Below are 20966 nucleotides of genomic sequence, written 5' to 3'. Positions count from 1 at the left end.
GGGGTGTGTAAAAAAGTGAAATCAGTGGTGAGGGCTGCAGGAGTGGCAGTGTCCTGAGTTTTGATCCAGGTCTCAGTTAGGGCCATGATGTTGAGACTTGAAGGAGTAGCAATGGATTAAATAAAGTCTGCTTTGTTTACAGCAGGATGGCAGTTCCAGAGACCAACCTTTTCATCCTAATCATATATAGCTCTCACCCTCTATTTTGGCCATGACGTTTGCATAATCCCTGAGGCTAGATCCATTCACCTTCTGAAGCCGTGAGTGTGGATGCAGTCCTGCATAACATATATTTATTTCAAGTTACTATGGTTCTCATGGAATAGCTATGGGTTTTGAATTCAAATGTACCAAACATGTTTCAGATTGTTTGAATAACTCACCTCTGGCAGCTGACAGGTAGAACCTTGACAGCCTGCAGTTGACTGGAGACTGGGGTCTTCTCACTCACACTACTGTTGTTGTCATGACCGTGCGCCTTACAGATAAAAGGGGATTTAGAGCAAACTTTTATGGGCACAGATCAGCTGTTTGAGAGGGCGTACTAAACATATGAATGCACAGGACCGATGTTCATTGAAAAAAACCTCAATACTATTGCACACTGTCAGAAAGAAATTGCAAAATTGTACCTCTAGGGTTACAATGGCTTGTCAAAAATGTCTTAGAAGAAAACATTAAGTGTGAACGTTGACAAAGAACAATGACACTGACATGATGTGTCAGAGCAAGAGATTTTCAGTCAAGACAGCACAAACTATCTTAAGCCTGATCTGTGAAAATGGGGGCAAGTGTCTTAATATATTGAAATTATATTAAAATATCTAATTCAGTACACACATTATTGATGATGCCTACTATATCTATATATGAAAGCAGATGAGCCTCATAAGATTGAAATGTGCTAAAAGGTCAAACATAGGTGTTTTCTATGCAAAAACACTTATTGTGAAACTGTGCATTGCGTTTAAATTCTGTGTACATCTGCTTGCCTGTACAAAGTGTATACTGAAGTGTATGTCTTAATACAGTACTACTTCATACAAACCTTGAAAAAATAACTGGCGGTCACTGGTCTCATTTTACCCTCGTAGTGACGTGGTTGCTTACCCTGGGCTTCAGATAAATTTATCAATGTATTATGTTTGTGAAGATAAAGGAGTCGGAGTAGTCATGATTTTATTATCTTCTAGGAGATAGGCCTATACTAGATACACATGCTATATGGATATCTATATCATTCTGAGATGGAAAATATTTGCCAGCAAAAGGACAAAACGACTACCAAACATTTTACTTATAGCAAATGGTGCTTATATTTTGTTTGTAAATGAAAGAGATGTTTGAATGGGGGCATGAGACAAATTAGAATATTTAAACCACATGGCATGAGAGAGAGCGACATAATCTGTTGGCTTTATGGATAAAACCCTGCAAGCTGGCATTACAAAGACCTCATCGGCAGAAGCCCTGTCAGCTACAGAATTCAGTTGCACATAAGATTATGACTTAAATCAAGATTTTAAAGTATAAAACGTGTATTAATTATAAAAATATAAACGGATTTGCTGTGATACACACTGGCGAATGCCTTGAATGCAATTTCCCAAGTCTGCCCTGTCAGCTTTCAAATAGTATATAATTATATGATATTATTATTATTATAGGTTTATCAATATGTATTTGGGTAGAGGCGACTGGGTAGAGAGATTCTGATTTAATTATTAATTCTTATTTAATTAATAACATCTAATGGTAACAAATAATAATAACAAATCGATAAAGCTGTTTTTGAGTGCAAAGCTGCTGCAAAATTAAATGGCAAGTATTTTCTTTGTAATGTCTCAAATTCTTAAACTTAAGAATTTCCTACAGAATTTGTAGTTTTAGTACAGAGTTTGTAGAGCATGCAGTCTTATACTGTGAAATTAATTACCCGTTCCGAAAAAAAAAAAAAAAAAACCTTCACAAGATTACAAACCAAACCCCAAAACACAGGTTTGAGCTCTTTTAATTCAAAAATCTTTCCTTTTTACAACAGAAAAAAATCAAGAAATAAAAACAAATTCTGGACGTGCAAGTGTTCAATAAAACAAATTTTTAAAAAAAGTCTGTATTTTAACAACAGTCCTGTGTTTATGTGAATGATTGCCGTTTTCGAGATCTGAAATAAAGACACTGTGTCTCTTCTGATAATGAAACTACGATGTGCTGCTTTTTGACATGTGTTAGTTACTGATAATATTTCACTTTGGTTGTTCAGATTAGGCCTCTAAACATGGAGAGGCTAAAGCAAACCTAAAAAAAATCCAGAGAAGGTAGTTCATGTGGATTTTTGTAAAAATACCAAACAAATGCAGGAATAACATAAGGAAGAAAATGGACAAAAAGAAGAACAAAGAAATTCTCCACGCAATCAAGCTCAAAACGACACAATGCAATGTTAAAAAACAAAAAACAAAATCAAAACAACAACAGAAAGACATACAGATACAAAACACGGATGTTTCATTAAAGAGGAGGACAAATAGACGCTTTAAAGATGAAGTTCTGCATGACACCAGGCTCCAGAGCCGGCGCTTTTACATCTGATTGGACGGGATAGACCTGCAGCCCGACCAATCAGACAACAGATACAACTCTGAGGTAGATCAAAGGCCAAGCTGACCTGGACATCTAAATTCACAATCACACACAGACACACAGAAATCTGCTTAACTAACTGTATGACAGACCGATGAAAGGCTTGTTTACAACCGTGACCAAGTCTTCCTTTCGTCCAACTGCTTAGAGATGTTCATGTGTCCACACTAACGAAAACTAGATTAAAGCTGAGAGCCAAGATTGATAAAAAAAAAAAAAAGAAACAAACTACCACTCAGTTTGATCAAAACCCATTGCAGTAGTCCATACTGTTGTGTTCAACTGTAGGCAGAAAAGGTCTTTGGTGGAAAGGGTCATAGTTGCCTTGAAGTTGCATGTTTGTTTATTTAGTAAAATTGTAAGGACGATTATTTGAATTACATTAGTTAATCAGAAACGTCGTGGTGTTTCTCTTCTGGAACGTATTTTTAAACTGTGCCATCGTATGTCAGGCCTCAAATGTAGGTTTAATTTACAAACTTAATGCCATTCCCAATTATTTCAGTTCAGTTAAATTTGTAGATTTCTTGCTTTCTACTTAAAGAAGCACTTCACTTCTGCCTTTTTTTTTGAGCGTCAAACAAAATCCTGATGTATTGTGTAAAAAAAAAAGAGAAAACAAAGACACAATAAATAAAAATGGCACTGAAAATAAAATTGCAATCATCCTGTGAAAAGAAGGAACAATGTCAGCTTTCCCAAATATCCACAATATCCCTTTTATTAGCCCCACCCACATACCTAATCTAGCTTGACCCCGCCCACTCATACCCCACCTCCCACTAAACTCCGCCCACCCGCATCTCAACATCCACTTCTACATCTACTGAAAGACTTTACGCATGGATTCGATGGAAAGAATCAAACATGTTTGATTCAGAGCAACATTAAAAAAGGAAACAGGAAACCCTTTGATTTGAAAGACAGGAGCAAGGACCAATAGTCAGCAAGCATTGCATCAGTCATTCTAAACCCCACCCACCTTATTTAAAAGGTACATTTCTCAACTACTAAAAAGGCAAAGAGTGGAAGACCAAAAAAGCAACCAGAAACTGCAACCGCAAAAAAAATGGTTTCTTTTGTCTGTTCGAGAAACAGTCAATAAAAACATACTTAAAAAAACGTCATGCATCGAAAGGCGTCATCACCATCATCACCACTCAATGTTACTCACAGACATGGTCTGTGTTTATAGTTCTAGGTAAAAAATAAGCATTTGTCATCCTCTCCTTTCTTTTTCTAGCAAAATAAAACTCTGCTCCCATTCCGTTGTCCACAGTTGGTGTAATATTGCCTTGTCTTGGTTTGTTGGAGAAAATGTCTGTTTTCTGAGGTTCCTTGTTGATTTCTTCGAAGCAGATGATTAGATCATGGACAATTTTTCTGCAACCCGTGCATGAGCGTTATTTCCTCTTTGATGTCACTTCCTCTAAAAGAAAGTAAATGTTGTTACGGTAGTAACACCCAGCAGACTGTGTCTGGTTCTGACGTCAGACGGTAAACCTGTAATAAAAACAGCACTAGTCAAACACTGCAAAAGGTGTCCTGGCATATTAATGGGGATTCACAGATTAAACAGAACACTGAGCCCCACAAGAATACAAATATGATCATTAAATACCATTTTATTGCTTGTTGGGTTGGAAAGGGTACGAAGAAGGATCCGATGAGGACACATCTTGTGGCTGTACACCGCTTTCCTGCTGAAAAGACCACAGACAGAAATGACAAATCTGAGATTCATTGACCAAACATACAAAAATATTTTGTGCAGTTTTCATTTAAATATATCTAAATATACTCAAATCAAGATCAATCTGCTAGAGGCAAAACTGTGTATATAATATAATATAATATAATATAATATAATATAATATAATATAATATAATATAATAGAATAGAATAGAATAGAATAGAATAGAATAGAATAGAATATTTCCAGTATATATTGCCATTTACAAGTTTGGGGTCAGTAAATATTTTTTTAAAGAAATTATAACTTTTATTCAGTGAGAATGTACTAAATTGATCAAAAGAGACAGTAAAGACAATGTGTCATCACAATTATATTTTAAATAAATGCTGTTCTTTCTATTCATCAAAGTATCCTGAAAAACACTGATAAGAAATGTTTCTTTAGCACCAATTAGAAGGATCACTGAAGGATCACGTGACACTGAAGACTAAAAATTTAGCTTTGTTATCTAAGGAATACAATTTGAAATTATATTGACAATGACTTTTTTTTTTTTGGTCTACTTTTGAATTTATAATAAATGTTGCTTCGGGGATAAATTCTCTGAAAACCAGAAAGGCTATTTAAAACAAGAACTGTACCAACATCTAGACAATTCAGAAGACTATAGCAGCCTGTGGTATAGATGTGACTGAAGGCCTAGGTGTGGTACTGACCTCAGGAGGGATGGCAGCGGGCTGAATGTGGGCATATTGAGGGATGTAGGCTCCTGGCATCGCTGTGTTGGCAGGAATAAACTGCAGCAAAGCAGAATGATGAAAGTTTATTAAAAACACAGGTGTTAATATTACTTATTAATTAGCATATACGCTTGTGCCATATATTAGTGCAATCTGTGTGAGAGAATCATACGGTTGCAGTGCCGCCCAGAGAGAGATGGCCCATCTGCTGGGCGAGGGGAGCCAACATAGCGGACGGCTGCAGTGACATGGGATGCTCCATAGATGGCGACAGAACGGCTCCCTGAGTCAAAAAATCAGAGTTCAACAATCATATTTGACAACTGCAGAGAAAGAGGGAGTAATTCAATATACATCTGCACGAAATAACAGAAATTCTGCCCACAATAGGGCAAAATCAAGAAATACTGTGTGTGAACACACACAAGTGGCATTATTTGGAAGGAGTTGTTCATAAAAGGAGGGATACAGAGAGGAGAGAAAAAAGAAAAGAAAAGAAAAAGATTTTAGACTTACTGGGTGTTGCATGATGTAAGGCTGATGTGGCATCCATGAAGGATTCTGTACCTGGAGGCACAATCACAGATGTTAGCAAAGGAAACAGGTGCTGGTCAGAAATACTCAATACATCAACACATCGAGACCGTGAAGACGGAGCAGATGATGAAGAGCACTACCTGGTATGTAGAGATGTATGGTGACACTCCTGGCTGAGTCATTAACCGGTTCCCCATGGCATAAGGAGCAGGGTAGTACCTGTAGTATCAAGACAGGGGGTTTTAAAGGGTTAGTTCACCCAAAACAAAAACTATGTCATTAATAACTCACCCTCATGCCGTTCCAAACCAGTAAGACCTCCGTTCATCTTCGAAACACAGTTTAAGATATTTTAGATTTAGTTCGAGAGCTCTCAGTCCCTCCATTGAAGCTGTGTGTACGGTATACTGTCCATGTCCAGAAAGGTAAGAAAAACATCATCAAAGTAGTCCATTCGACATCAGAGAGTCAGTTAGAATTTGTTGAAGCATTGAAAGTACATGTTGGTCCATGTTGTCTTCTCGTACGGGTCTGTTGTGAGCGCGTTCACAAGACTGCAGTGATGCTGCTGAGGTACGACACTGCTGACATGTTATCTTTGTTATTGGGTGCACCAGAAAACACGTCAACAGCGTCGTGAACGCGCTCACAACAGACCCGGAAGAGAAGACAACATGGACCAACATGTATTTTCAATGCTTCAACAAATTGACATCTAACGGACCCTCTGATGTCACATGGACTACTTTGATGATGCTTTTCTTACCTTTCTGGACATGGACAGTAGACCGTACACACAGCTTCAATAGAGGGACTGAGAGCTCTCAAACTAAATCTAAAATATCTTTAACTGTTCTGAAGATGAACGGAGGTCTTACGGGTTTGGAACAACATGAGGGTGAGTTATTAATAACATAATTAGAATTTTTGGATGAACTAGCCCTTCAAGTGTCTACATGACATGATTTTAATTATTTAATGGCAATTACACAACGGGCAAAAAACATCTAAGCATTGTGTGGAAGGCAATTCTAATGCATTGGAACTAGCTCATTGAATAAAGTTGTCAAGAAATGTTACAAGTACACTTAAATTTAATTCAGTGCCTAAGAGAATCTATTAAAATAGTTCTGTACAATTAACAATGAACCATATTACAAAATATTATTGTGTGTTATGTATATTAGATAAATACTCCATTAGCTTAGCTACATGCTAAGGTCAATTAGTAGGCAGCATATTTCCCTTTAGAATGAAGTATGTTCTCAAAACTTTGTCTTTATTTCAGAGCATTAAATTTTTAGTTTCAGTTCTTGGTTTGGTTTTAATTAAAGGCCAGGATTTAACTAAAATAAGGGAATGGATTAGTATGACATGGGCACTAGTTAACTAAAACTAATGACAGAATTAATGAGTAATGGGAACACATGTTTTAATTTGTGGCCCTGATAATTTTTTCTGCATTTCACATGCAGCACTCCATAGAATATGTTAAACAATATATTAGTGTTAATTTTGTCAGCCATTGTTCACTTTAGTCTTAGTCTTTTAAACGAGTCTTAGTCCTGGGTCAGATGTGCTTTTTAGTTATTATCTTCGGCAATGAAAAGTGAGCGCATGCACATGGTTGCAAAATAAGCAAAATACCAGGCAAAAAATGTCTCCTTTTAACAGAGAAGCTCTTGATTTGCGGATTTGAACCCTAGGTATCTGGCAACCGCACACATAAATGCTCAAGTAGTAGAGGCATGTACAGCAGTCCGCAATAATATTGTGTCTCCTTTTTTTGCTGGAAATTAAATTAATTTTAGTTTTTTTAAGTACATTTCGTCTTTTATCATTAATGATATTGCATGTTGATATCGTTGTTATCGTTATCGTTGTTTGACCTTATTGTGGCCTCATCATCATCTCGTCTTAGTCATTAGGGGAACAAGTTTTCTTAACTTTTCTTAACACGTTCAAACTGTTCTTACCCATTCTGAAGTGCTGTACTGGGGTCATAGGTCAACGTCATTCCGCTCTAAAGAAAGTAAAACAAATGTGGAGCATTTATGGTTTCATATACATCATAAAGGCAGTTTAACTTTACTATTTACAGTTAAAATATGTTCATAGTTAGATTAAATTATAGAACAATGGTTGGAAACCAAACAAAGTGTGACATATGATGTCATGTAGGAATGTCTCATTACACCTCGAGCTGCAAATACACACCCATTCACCTGCCGGCAGCACCACACACACACACACACACACACGCACACACACACACTCAATTATAAACAGGACTTACTAGTCTCACCTCGGCGTCTCGAGTCCAGGTTCGTCCGTTGGGGAAGTATTTAGCCTGACTCTGTCTCTTTTTCTGCCCACCGTCAGCAAACTTACACAGCAAAGGCTCTGATGCACCTGTAACACACACACACACACACACAAATTCCATTCATTCTACGGCACCGACTACAGTCTCTAGCCTACATATAGACTGCATTGTAGAGAATAACACATGAATATTGTGCTGAACACTCACCCAGCATCCCAGAGGAGGACTTAATGAACTTCCCATTGAAGTGAGAGATCACGGCATCGCACTTGTCTGTAGATTCCATCCTTAAAATAGAGCGAGAGAAAGAGAGAGAGTATTTCTCAACACATCCACACACACAAAAAAGACTCTATATCACATGGGAACATAGCCGCACACACATAATGACTACCCAAATCTCACTGACCTGGCAAAGCCCACTCCCCGACTCACTCCGTTAGCGTCGCGGAGGATTCGGGTGGAGACCACCTGTCCAAAAGGTTTGAGGAGGTTCTCCAGCTCCTGCTCATCCATGGACACGGGCAGGTTGGACAGGTACAAGTTAGTAGGGTCCTGCTCCTGTTGCTGTATTCAGAAAAGTTGAAAACATAAAATACATGGCACAGTATTACAGGTATTATAAGCACCCTTCATGTGTCTATTCAGCTGATAAAAGTCACTGTGAGGTCTGACTGAGTCAGTGACATAGCTCGTAAGCTAACATACTGTTTATGTAGCATACTGCAAGCCGATTAGCCTGCTAGCTTAGCATACTGCTGTTCCTGACTTCACTGACTTTATACATCATATTAAAAAAACCTACAAATTTACAAAAGCAACATTTTTCATGTTTTTTCAGTTAGCTTATAAGCAAACGTTTTCATACAGCTAGGCGATTAGCCTGCCTGCTTAACATACTGTTGATATGTAATAAAATTACTTCATATCACATAATAAAGTAGAAATAGTCCAATTAAACATTTGCCATATTATCTCCCCCCCCCCCCCCCCCCCCCCCCAGTTAGCTTAAAAGCTAACATTTGCCTGATTAGCATGCTAGCTTAGGTTAAATGGCAGACCTGCAAGCTTTTCATAGCTATCCATGGCTGATTGGTCCCTTAAAAATAAAAAATAAAGATAGAAAACCACTTTGTGATGTATATATTCCTAGCCATAATTTATTTAAATTACATCATGTATCAAATTACATTTAAATCTGTGCCCTAAAAGATGACAGAAAATCAATGTATTTAAATGTTAACATTGACAATAAGTTAATGTATTTAAATGATGTCAAATGTCACAGTATATTAGTATAACTATAAATGATCAAATTAAGCATTTTTCATTGTTTTTATTCCCTAGTTAGTTACAAGCTATTACAGGGCTAGGCGATTAGCGTCCCTTGGTTTTATTATAGTAAAAGTGTATTAACCATGTAGTTTAAAACTAAAAATGGACTAAAACGGATTGAGCAGATATCACATCCCTCTTCTATAACTGTAAAGCAACACCATCCATTCATTCCTTTTTTTTTCAAAGGGGAGACTTTCAGGTGGTTTATACTTTCTGTCTGTGCTGTAATATGGTGCTTGAGTACTCTGTGAAGCCACAATACAATTGTACTCGTCTCTCAGCTAACAAGGACACATGATATACAACATCTGACGTTTGATTGGCTGAAGGCAGAATCTCAGCTCGATATTCTAGATACCTCAGCAGAAATGAGGACGGGCCAAGATAAGACATCAACATTCCTCAACATGTATACGTCAAACATGTTTGCACAGTACACACACACACACTAGTAATGGGGAAGTGGAAGAGTAAAATGCTGACAGTAGGGGGGAAGAGGAAAAAGAGGGCAGATTAAAAATTGAAGATGCAAGCACAAACGCCCAGCAGAACCTACTGTGGAAGAAGGTCACTGCAGGATTGTTACACACTTTTCTGAGACACAAAGATACACAGGAAACGTGTGTGTGTGTGTGTGCTCTTGTTTTTGTGACATATCAGGACACAACTCTGTATAATGACATGGGTATGACACAGGTAATACAAGGAGAGGGTGACTTCATTTTTCAAAACGCTTATAAATCATACAGAATGAGTTTTTTTTTGAGAAAGTAAAAATGCACAGTTTCCTGTGAGGGTTAGGGTTAGTTTTAGGGTTGGTGAAGGGCGATAGAATATACAGTTTTTACAGTATAAAAACCATTACACCTATAGGATGTCCCCACTTTTCACAAAAACAAACATGTGTGTGTGTGTGTGTGTGTGGCAAGACGAGGGAGAAACTCACATGAAAAGACACCAGAGGCTAACATTTAATAGATCAAAATTCCTGAATCGTCCTAACAGACAGGTCATGAACCAGCTACTTGGGAAAAGGAAGTGATGTCATGAGTGGATGACTCACCTTGGCCATTTGAGCCTGAACTCCATTGGTCTTTAGTGCTGCGACGGCTTTTTGCGCTGACACGGGACTGTCAAAATCCACAAAACCATATCCTACGAAGAAAACACAATGCATTACCACACACACACGATCTAATCTTCACCTAACCACTAGACCAAACACTCATCTTTAAATAACAACCCCCACGTCACACCATCACGTTACCAGGGTCACAATGTGTATCGACGTGATTAGTGATGGTATCGTGATAAAATGATAGTACTTAGACATATACAATACCATCAAATTATTATTATGAAAATTCTTTCAAAAACATTAAAAAATATATACAAATTATATATATATATATATATATATATATATATATATATATATATATATATATATATATATATATATATATATATATATATATATATATATACATATAAATAAATTTAATCAAATACATTTTTATATATGTTTTGATAATGTATTTTGGATTATTGCATTTTTGTATATATGTATAAATGAGAGTTTTAATTAAAGGAATGAAAAGTGTAAGAATAAAATAACATGACAAACCTTTGCATTTGCTTGTAGTCTTGTCAAGAATGGCTTTGGTGGACACGATTTTACCATATCTGCTTGTGGAGAAAAAAAAGAGAGAAGTTAGCACGGGCTCAGCTCACGAGTCAGATGTCAAATGACACAACAGCACAGGAATTCATGAACGGCAGGACATGAAACACAAGATCTAGCATAATCCCTGTGCTGAGAAAAAAATAACAGCACCTAAAAGACCTCTCAAAGTCTGTTTGAGGTGCATTTAATTCAGAAACAAAGAGTCACTTGTGACAGAATCACCAACATACACTTGATGCCGACAGCCCAGGTGCTTTATAGGGTCACAGTGTGACAGACGAGGATTGAGCTGCTTTAATGGAGTGTCCATGAGAAACCTGTTATTATTACAGCTCACAAATCAGCACGGTTCAAAGGAAACGCTCGTCTAGCGAGCACATGTGTGTGTGTTAGAAAAGTAACTCATCATTAATAGTGTGTATTAATGTAATTTATTTTCAGTATCTTCAGTGTCACATGATCCTTCGGAAATCATAAAGGCTGATTCGCTGCTCAAGAAACATTGCTTATTAATTTTGCCAATGTTGAAAACAGTTAGTATCTTTTTGTGGAAACCATGAACCATTTTTTTTTTTTCAGAATTACTTGATGAAAGGAATGTTTAATTGAACAGCATTTACTTTTGTAAAAGTATAATTGCCTTTACTGTCACTGATCTTCCTAACCCCAAACCTTTGATCTGCTACACCACAATGACTGCGTTTCGAGTGCATGTAGACTAAAAAAATAAATGTATTCACATGCCGGCTTAGATTTATAGTGGTCTCTCTCAGGAAGGTTGTGCAGGAAAGAGGCGTGACAGTAGTGCTGACTGGGAAAGGGCTGTTTTTCATTCACCTTCACCGAGGGCTCCTTTTCCAAAGCTGAAATTTTCAATAAGCTTATATATTTTTAATCCTTTCTTGTGTCATTAATACTTTAAAATCTCTGGCTTGAAGATGAATCAATATTTATTCAGTGTGACGTTTAGCAGAGCTGCACAAGCCGACACTAAACAGCATTTTGGGGCATGTCCAGGGCCGTGTCGCAAGGGAGGGAAAAGCAGAGCCAATCCCATTTCACACACAGATCACAAGACTCCACTCGCCAGAGGGCTGCGTGACCTTGCCCTTGACCCATGGGCTCCAGCGGGGAGGCCCCATTTCCTGCCCCCCCCGACAGCACCTCCCAGAGCCATGCTGTTTTCAGCCTGATGCGGATCAAGGCACATCAATCCGCGGCTCAGCCCTGAACAGTCACTCTCCGCGATTAAAACGGCTCCGGAAAGCGAGGTTACGATGTCACCACCACAATACCTCAAAGCCGAACTGACACATTCCTCATGGTTTCGACCAAAATACACGGTTGTGATCCTTAGAGTGGAGTCTGTAGTACTGCATCTAGTTATAATGTACATGTGACCTCAGCTTTTAATCAGGATACAAGCCCCGCCCCCCATCTGACTATTTACAATCAATTTGAAGGATTACCATGACGATGACTGGTCTCCCGGGGGCAGCCAGGGGTAAATGAACCCACAGTGGGAATGTTTGAAAGGAATACACATGGGATCAGGACATCTTTGCACAAACAAGCACTCTCACGTGGATATAAACACACATGCATGCATATATGTTTATACACGAGAGTGTGCATGACAACTCATACGGAGGTCTGTAATAGCATTAGCAAATATTCCATTGTGTTCAGCAGGATGAAGTTAGTAATGCAGTGTTTTAGGGAACTAAGTGACGCACGAATGTTTGGAAATGTAAACCCTGACAACATCTGCAGATCCGATTGACTTTTCCTGCTCCAGTAACTGCTGAATCATAGCTGCTGGCCTACTACTACAGGCCGTGTGTGTGCGTGCGTGTGTGTGTGTGTGTGTTATGAGCTCTAGAGTGAGAGGGAAAAACTTATGTAGAACAAGCAGAAGAGAAAGCCTTGATATGAATACCCGAAACTTAAAAATATTACTCACTCACTCATGGAAGTGTTGAGTTTATAAAGAGAAAATTAACATATACAATCTAATTCTTTTAAAACGGCAACACCTGAAATAAATAAATACAAAATAAAGTCAACATGACATTTCCGAAAGTAAAAATCCTACTAATTTTCTCCAAAGGGGAACTGTTTTTTTTTAATAATAACTTTGTTAGAAAAAAAATGGTAAAACTTGTATAGAGTCCAATTCTCACTATTAAGTAGTCCCTTATTAGTATGCATATTACTAGCATAATGGCTGTTTATTAGCACTTACAAAGCACATATTCTGCATAACCATATTCTACATCCTTAAATCCGACCCCATACCTAAACATAACTACCTCATTAACTATTAATACGCAAATTAGGACTTTATTGTGGTCATAGTTAATAGTTAGTTAAAGTGAGAAGTAGACCTTAAAATAAAGTGTGAAGAAAATGTGTTAAAGACAGACCTACTGTGAGTTTCAAGGTTATTAATCGATGGTATATGCTTTTTTTATGACATTATTTTAACTTATTTTTTAAACAATCGTGTTCGACAGGAGACTTCCTGGTGGAAAAGTACTTTACTCATTACGTAATCGAGTCAGTCTCCCTATACTCTCAAACAACTTATATTTGTATAGATATGCGTATTGTGAAATAAAATATATTATTTTTTCTTTATACATAATCAACATCTTTAAAGCTAGTTTTATATTTCTCCTTGTAGATCAAAGTTTCGAATTAAAGTTTGTAATGTTGTAATTCAAGTCGTAGCTGGTTGGTTTGGTTCATGGCACACAACTTTTAAATGATTCATATTATTCCAAACAAAAATATGTTTGTCTTTGTAATCCTTACTTGATCCGCCTCTGAAGTCCGCCTCCTTTTTCAGTGGATGTCACCAATCCCTCTTATTTTTACCCACCAACATTCTTCATTTGAGTAAGCAGTGCCCACTTCTCAGATTCAATCAACTTACAATGGATGTTAGTTTTTTTTTTAGGCTGAACATCCCGTTTAAGATTGTAGAAGTAAAATAAGTTGTAGGCCGACTTAAAAAAAAAAGAAAAAAGGTAAATCAAATTTTCTATGAAATTTCCATAAGTCTGTTGAGCTAATGAGTATAGAAAGACGTAACTTATTTGGGAAATTCACCAGAAAAGAAATTCAGGCACTGCATTGTGGGATACCATGTCCAGCGCTGGGTACATTTGATCAAATAAAAGTTCTGTGCAACATTTTTCAATTGAATATATATATATATATATATATATATATATATGCAAAGTTGGGGGTTCCCGGGAACACATGATAGGTAAAAATTGATAGCCTGAATGCAGTGTAAGTCGCTTTGGATAATAGTGTTTGCTAAATGCATAAATTTTATTTTAGATTTTATTCAACTTGGTTAATGTATTAGTAACATCGGTTGTGAACAACATTTCATGTTCCCTTCAACCAATTAGATCATGTGACAGGTTGTGGGGAAGTCGTGGCCTAATGGTTGAGAGTTTGACTCCTAACCCTAAGGTTGTCGCCAATAACACGACCGAGGTGCCCTTGAGCAAGGCACCGAACCCAACTGCTCCCCGGGTACCACAGCATAAATGGCTGCCCACTGCTCCGGTCTGTGTTCACGGTTTGTGTGTGTTCAATGCTGTGTGTGAACTTTGGATGGGTTAAATGCAGAGATGAATTCTGAATATGGGTTATTACTCATTATACTTGTCTGTCTGTATGTCATGTCACTTCACTTCAGGTTATGATATCACTGACAGGAGTCAGGTGGTTTAAACTGGTTATAAGTGGTAAAATAATAGTGGATGTTTATGGGGTAAACAGGGGCTCATGAGGATTTATCCCAGAACTTGACCTAATTCTGACCATCACATTCAAGCTGTTAACAGACACCAGCCCAGCTGAGCTGCAGAATCTCACACCAGAACAGAAACCGTGTTTATTTGGTTGAATGTATATCCAAGACTCTAATTGACATCACTGGCGAATCTGTCAATGACACAAGAGCAAATACTCACGGCTGGCAGAGTTTGACCAGGTCGTGATCGGTGGTCCCTGGTGGTAAGCCGCGGATGTAGAGGTTTGTTTTACTGAGCTGCTCCCAGCCGGTTGTGCTGCTGCTGCTGCTGCTGTTGTTGGTGCTCGGGCTGGGCGGGGCCATAGGGAGAGTGGGCGGGACAACAGGAGGCTGTCATGGGAATGGAACAAAGATTTCATTGATCTGACAAATGGAAATGCGTAGAAGATGACATCACATAATGGCTGCACTTAAACCCTTAGGGTAGAAATGAAAATAGCGACTTCCAAAACAGATCACTGACAAACTTCTCTTTCTTCTACAGCACCAAACACTACGAGTTTCTTAAAAAGAAATAGCATGAAATAACATCACTCTTGCCTCAAACACACTGTGGCAGGGTGACTCCATTCGTCATGATGATATCTTTAACTCTATCTGTAGTAAACCGGTGTTATTATTACACCGTCAGCCATCGCCAGTGAGTCTGCCCACATCCACAGCTCCCTACAGTCTAATTCCCATTAAAGCAAAGCACAAACATGCCTACAGGCACAGTCGGCCCTTCAACTCTCATATCAGTCCAATCTACGCATTCTTCCAGAGCTGAATGTGTTAGGATTATTTCACTGGATGAAAGCCCATATAACTCTGGAGAAATTCCTTATGCGGCCTCAGTTCCTTTCAAAGCTTGCCACATGGCAGTGTGCGATGATTAAAGGGTTACTTCACACAAAAATGAAAATCATGGCATCGGTACAAACCCTTATGTTGTTCCAAACCCATATGGCTTTCTTTTTCTGTAGTGGATCACAAAAAGAGATGTTTTGAAGAATGTGCTGGCTGCTCTTTTCCACTCAATTGGGAAGAATGGGGTCGGAAGCTTTCAAGCTTCAAACAACATGGAAAAGTAACACAAAAAGTCCGATTGACTGGTGCTTTGTTTTTAGAGTTCAAACGAGAGCTCTATTTCAGAAACATACTAACATTTTAAACGTAAATCTTAGACATAACTTTACTTGTGCATGAATTGTTTGACAAGATCGGGTCCATCTGTGATATTTCTGAACTGAATCCATTAATTCTAAAGCTTTTCTGACAGGTATCTCTAAGAGATTGAGTTGACCAATGAAATCGGCTGGAAGGAAAGGATTGCACTTGGGGGGGGGGGGGGGGATGGAAATGTGAATCATTCAGGTGAGTTTTTGGAATCGTAATGATTTTTGGGTAAACTATTTTTTTTTAAAATGTGAATGCATCCTAAAGAACAAAAATGTTAGAGATAGTTTAGAATTTAAAGAGAATTTGGTGAGATAGGCAAAGTGAATATGATGTTTTTTTCCGCCTTTGGTGCTCGTTGTGTATTGGTCTGGGGTTTGAACTTGACTCAAGAGTCTCATTACCAAACTCTCCACAGAGGCATGTTCATTCAAATTGCGAGTAGCGTTTTTATCCATAAATCTGCTTTTCCAGAGAGGAAGGAATGTTTTCCAGAGAAAGATCACATGATGTAGGAGCGCTTTGGGATACAGGATGTGTGGGCCTCTCGCCCACCCCGAGCAGCGGCCACCACAGCCCACATCACTGACTCACTTCCTGTTTCTCTTAGTCATTCATTAAAACGACTCTATTTCTCCCAGCTGTCACAAAATGGCTGCCTGTTAAACATCAGCGGGTGATTTTTCACAGAACCCAATCACCACAAAAGTGACGTCAAAACCTCAAAACAACAGATGTGGTTCGATAAGGCAGCGGCTCTAACTAAAACTATGGTTTACATGTAGAAATGGGCATGTGGATGTGTGTATGTGTACACCTGACTGTAACTCTGTTGGGTTAATGGGAGTTCTCCGTTTTTGACACACTGACCCATTTCTCACATGAGCGACTCGCACACTTGTGCGCTGAGGTGAAACTGGACGTGGCCCCATAAGCTTGTTAGCGCCTGTTAATTACTGAGGCAAGAGACCGAGCCACTCTTCCTTCCAGATCACATGCTGAGGCAGATGGATGATTTAGATGTGCGTGAAGCAGAAACTAAGAACTTATTCGAAAACAGCTGAGGAACTCAAGGAGCAAATGACTCGAATGACTGAAGGAACTGATCACGTTCACACATTTTTGTCCATCTTTTCAATTTCATGGTTAATATCGAAAGCGCCTGTATGAAAAGTACTCACAGACTCGGGAACATGTCCAGTTTTATCAATTGGGAAAATAACAAAGTCATGGGAAGGGTAACTAAGACATTGAAAAAGCAATGGTTGAGGGAGAGAGGAGGGGGTCTCATTCAATATCCAAGCCATCTCTCATACGTCGGCGTGTCCCTTGGGTCCTGAGCTATGCGCTGTAGTCATCCTAGACCATATGGTTCCTATAAACTGTGAAATCCTGAAGCCCATTAACTTCTGCCGCCTCTATCGCAGCCATCTCTCTGAGCTCCACCACAAGAGCACCTATGCAAATGACTGTGTAAATGTGTGATTTCACGCAGAGAGTGTGTGTGCGTGTGTGGGTGGGTGTGTGACATCCATAAAGTCTCACATTTACAGATCTGGAATGCATAAACAAGCAATGTTTAAATGGAGTCCAGGCCACACCCTCTGTTGGCCCATCACTTGCTGGAAATCATTGTATTAACTCGTGAACATTAATAAGGCAGAGATTTTTCAGAACACACCCAAGAATCTTCTGACACAAGTTGCCATGGGAGACTTTGACCACAGGCTTCTCTCATCCTCATCTCATTGAGACAGAGTATGCTAATAATCATCTTCTTAAAAAGACAGTAACATTAATGAGGTGTTCCAAGATATCCTTAAACAAGTGCAATATGACATGAGGAATTCACTGAAGAACATATCTCATGCATATAAGTAATGAGTGTTAGCGAAATGAAATGACACTTCATTAGTCTCATTTCTATTTCGGGGCTCACTGTGTGGCATCCCATAGCAGGAAAAAGACACTTCCAGTTCCGTCAACAGAATTTATAAATATTACATTGTGCAAGCGCAGATAAAGTGGTGCTGTGTAATACATAAAATTAACATAAATGTATAAGATTAACATCCAAAAATGCCTAATTACTAAAGAACTCGCACAAAATCGAAAACAGTTGCTGTAAAGGCAACGCTCGCGTTTTAAAACACAACGAGCTGCCTACCTAGAAGGCGTTTTTGTTGCATCACAGATACATGCATAATTTTTGCCCATCATAATCCCGTTCCGATTAAGCAAAGTTTAAAAACGCCGAACGCACCCTAAAATGCTGTCTAGGTAGGCAGCTCGCAAGATGTTGAGACACCGCCGCTGTACGTGTGCGCGCGCGCACGAGCACGAGGATACATTCTGTCCCAGGTAAAGGATCTACTGTGAGTCCATCCCGTCTTGATCATCATTACCTGTGCAGTTTCTCACTTTACCTACCTGCTTTCGATATGACGGAGTTCGCAGTGGGTTGGCCGTATTTGCGAAGATCATCCTGTATTCCCCTGTAATGTCACCCAACGATGAATAAATAAATAAAAATCTACTCCGAAAAACCAGCTGATATTAGGTTAGAGAGCTGTAAATTTTCCACATCGCACACTTCAGTGTTGTCTTCGGAGTGAAGTGATAGTCCGAGTTTGAGCAGATTTCTGCAGAATAAAAACCTCGCTCTTGAACGATGGTTTATTCCCACCTTGGCTCGTCCGACCAGTTTCAGTAAATCGCCTGGTTCATTGATCTCGGTTCTGTTGCCCGCAGCGAAGACCCACCTACTGAGGAGCGATCCATTCAGCAGTCGAGCGGAAGGGGGGTGGCGTATCTAATTAATCACACCTGACTAGTATTTTCAAATACAACTAAGTTATGCGCTAACAGAAAATAGCTAACAGTAAAAACAAACATCATTAAAGCTTTGACAGAAAATCAAACACAACCCGAGTGATATTTCTGTTAGATTCAAACGTTTCCCCCTACATGAGGTTTGGTTCAATCCCGCACGCATGCCTTGCCATCAGATCCCATTTACAATACACAATGCAGACTGTCCCACTATGGCCTGGGTGAGGTCCATGCAGACAGATACACCCTAATTAACACTTTTATTTAAATTTGAATAATTAAATGGTTCATTAATATTTTTTTTTTGCTTATTTAAAAAAAAAAAAAAATTGCACATAAAGAAATGAATAGAACTTCAAGCAGGTCAACCCGTTACGGGCGCTGTCGTTTTGATATTAAGCATTAAAATTGTATGCATTCAGGCAGGTAAACCAAAACATTTGCTAGTATTGATAAATCAACCCTATCCCCCCTCCCAAATTAAAAAAAAAAAAAAAATAAGGATAAAAAAGAGGTGGTAATGACAGTACAAACTAACTTTCTTACTTTGTGAAATTGATAGATCCTGTCCTGTGTGGAATTTAACGGCGGGGGGGGGGGGGGGGGGGGGGGGGGACTAGTTCCCTCTAGCAATAGTAATAAGGCTGAAATAAAATGACACCTCCTAGAGGGTTGCCCAGGGCATGTCTTATCTACTTTTTGTCATAATGTTCCTCTGTAATCACATTTCACAGCTTACTTGCTGATTCAAGGAACACCTAATGTTATTCAATGACAGTTTGCAATTCGGTGCAGGACAGATATTAAATTAAATTAAATGCCACACAAGTAATTGAAAGGGAATGAGAACATGTTTAAACCTTACTCGACAAGTAATATGGATTGCTAAGTTAGTGACTAAGTTGTAATAGCATATATAATTGAGCATCTTTCTCATGCTGCTCTTATTGGAAAAGAGCATGTTTAATAAAAGCTGTTACAGTGATATTGCTTATTATTGGTGGACAAAGACACTGCTGTGGACTGAGAAAGTGATGTGACATACAGCCAAGTATGGTGACACATACTCAGAATCCAAAGTGCACACATAGTGAACATGCACAGGGAGCAGTGGGCAGCCATTTATGCTGTGGCACCCGGGGAGCAGTTGGGGGTTCGGTGCCTTGCTCAAGGGCACCTCAGTCGTGTTATTGCCGGCCCAAGACTCAACCCCACAACCTTAGGGTTAGGAGTCAAACTCTATAACCATTAGGCTACAACTTCCCCACTCATAGCTCATCGCACATCCTCTGAGTGTGATTTCTAGTTCCACTCGCAGTGTGATATGTGTGTGAGAGTTTAGTGAGGCAGAAAGCCACAGTGGATCAGGTTAGAGACCAGAGCTTAAACTGATTACATGCATGTGAAAAGCAAAACATATGAGAAGTGTGATGGAAGGAAGGACCAGAAGTGAATTTTCTGCATTAAATTCTTTCTCTCATAATAAAACACACTCTCTCTACAAATAATGATCCATCATTATATTAAATAAGAATGCAATGCGAAAGAAAGAAGTTGCTTTTATCCAAAGTAACTTGCAAATTGGTAGCATAGTTCTGTTCCTTATAAGTCAAACCCACTATCTATAATAATAATAATAATAATAATAATAATAATAATAATAATAATAATAATAATAATAATAATAATAATAAATTATGTGAATGTTTGATAGAATATTAATTGCATTTTAATAAAAGAAAATATCTATATTATTTAGTCAAAATTATTATTAAATAAAATATTATTTAATAAAGTTTATTGATCAAAATAATAATAACATGCATTTTAATGTTATTATTATTAGTAGTCGTAATCTTGATTAATGTAATATATTACTAAGTTAAAAAAAGTCCAAACATAAAAATGTTACAATATGACTTTTCACCACTGACCACAAAAACAACCAAAAACCACACCAACACACCACAGTCAACTTGACAAACCCTGCTGTTACCATATATACAAACCACAACTCACATGTAAGTAATATATAAATATATATATATAATAAAATAAAATCTAGGAAAAAAAACTTTCAGGAACTGTCTATAAACTTATAACTATATATTACTTACATGTCATCAGTCTTTTTAGCCCGATGTCTCATTGTTGTGTTTAGGACATTGCAGGT

The 20966-nt window shown here is 38.3% G+C and overlaps 1 protein-coding gene across 5 annotated transcripts; it reads right to left on the bottom strand.

Annotated features, from left to right (window-relative positions):
- Window positions 1-1995: 1995 nt before the first annotated feature.
- On the bottom strand, window positions 1996-18699 carry LOC113055026 (RNA-binding motif, single-stranded-interacting protein 1-like). 5 transcript variants are annotated; one of them, XM_026220959.1, is made up of 14 exons: window positions 18392-18699; window positions 14964-15133; window positions 10909-10967; window positions 10345-10436; window positions 8353-8510; window positions 8151-8230; window positions 7914-8029; window positions 7594-7640; window positions 5758-5836; window positions 5597-5647; window positions 5253-5369; window positions 5057-5137; window positions 4265-4343; window positions 1996-4146 (listed from the first exon to the last, which is right to left on the bottom strand). In XM_026220959.1, the coding sequence occupies exons 1-13, from the start codon at window positions 18443-18445 to the stop codon at window positions 4269-4271; spliced, it is 1179 nt and encodes a 392-aa protein (XP_026076744.1). In that variant the 5' UTR covers window positions 18446-18699; the 3' UTR covers window positions 1996-4146; window positions 4265-4268. The 5 variants fall into 5 exon arrangements, with proteins under 5 accessions (XP_026076744.1, XP_026076746.1, XP_026076743.1 ...); XM_026220961.1 differs by having other exon boundaries at window positions 4265-4346; window positions 7923-8029; XM_026220958.1 differs by having other exon boundaries at window positions 4265-4346; window positions 18392-18698.
- Between the last annotated feature and the right edge of the window lie 2267 nt (window positions 18700-20966).

This window comes from Carassius auratus, chromosome 36 (assembly GCF_003368295.1).
Source record: "Carassius auratus strain Wakin chromosome 36, ASM336829v1, whole genome shotgun sequence".
Lineage (NCBI taxonomy): Eukaryota > Metazoa > Chordata > Actinopteri > Cypriniformes > Cyprinidae > Carassius > Carassius auratus.
The sequence above is the reverse complement of the archived record's forward strand: the minus strand, read 5'-3'. Positions and strand labels throughout refer to the sequence as shown.

Bases quoted from the DNA above. Each gene is read 5' to 3' on its own strand.
- LOC113055026 (XM_026220958.1), bottom strand. From the start codon at position 18,445: ATGATCTTCGCAAATACGGCCAACCCACTGCGAACTCCGTCATATCGA. The intron at 8,030-8,150 runs GTGAGTGTTCAG...TGTGTGTTACAG, and splicing joins GTCCTCCTCTGGGATGCTGG to GTGCATCAGAGCCTTTGCTG. The intron at 5,837-7,593 runs GTAAGAACAGTT...TTGATACTACAG, and splicing joins AGTACAGCACTTCAGAATGG to GTACTACCCTGCTCCTTATG.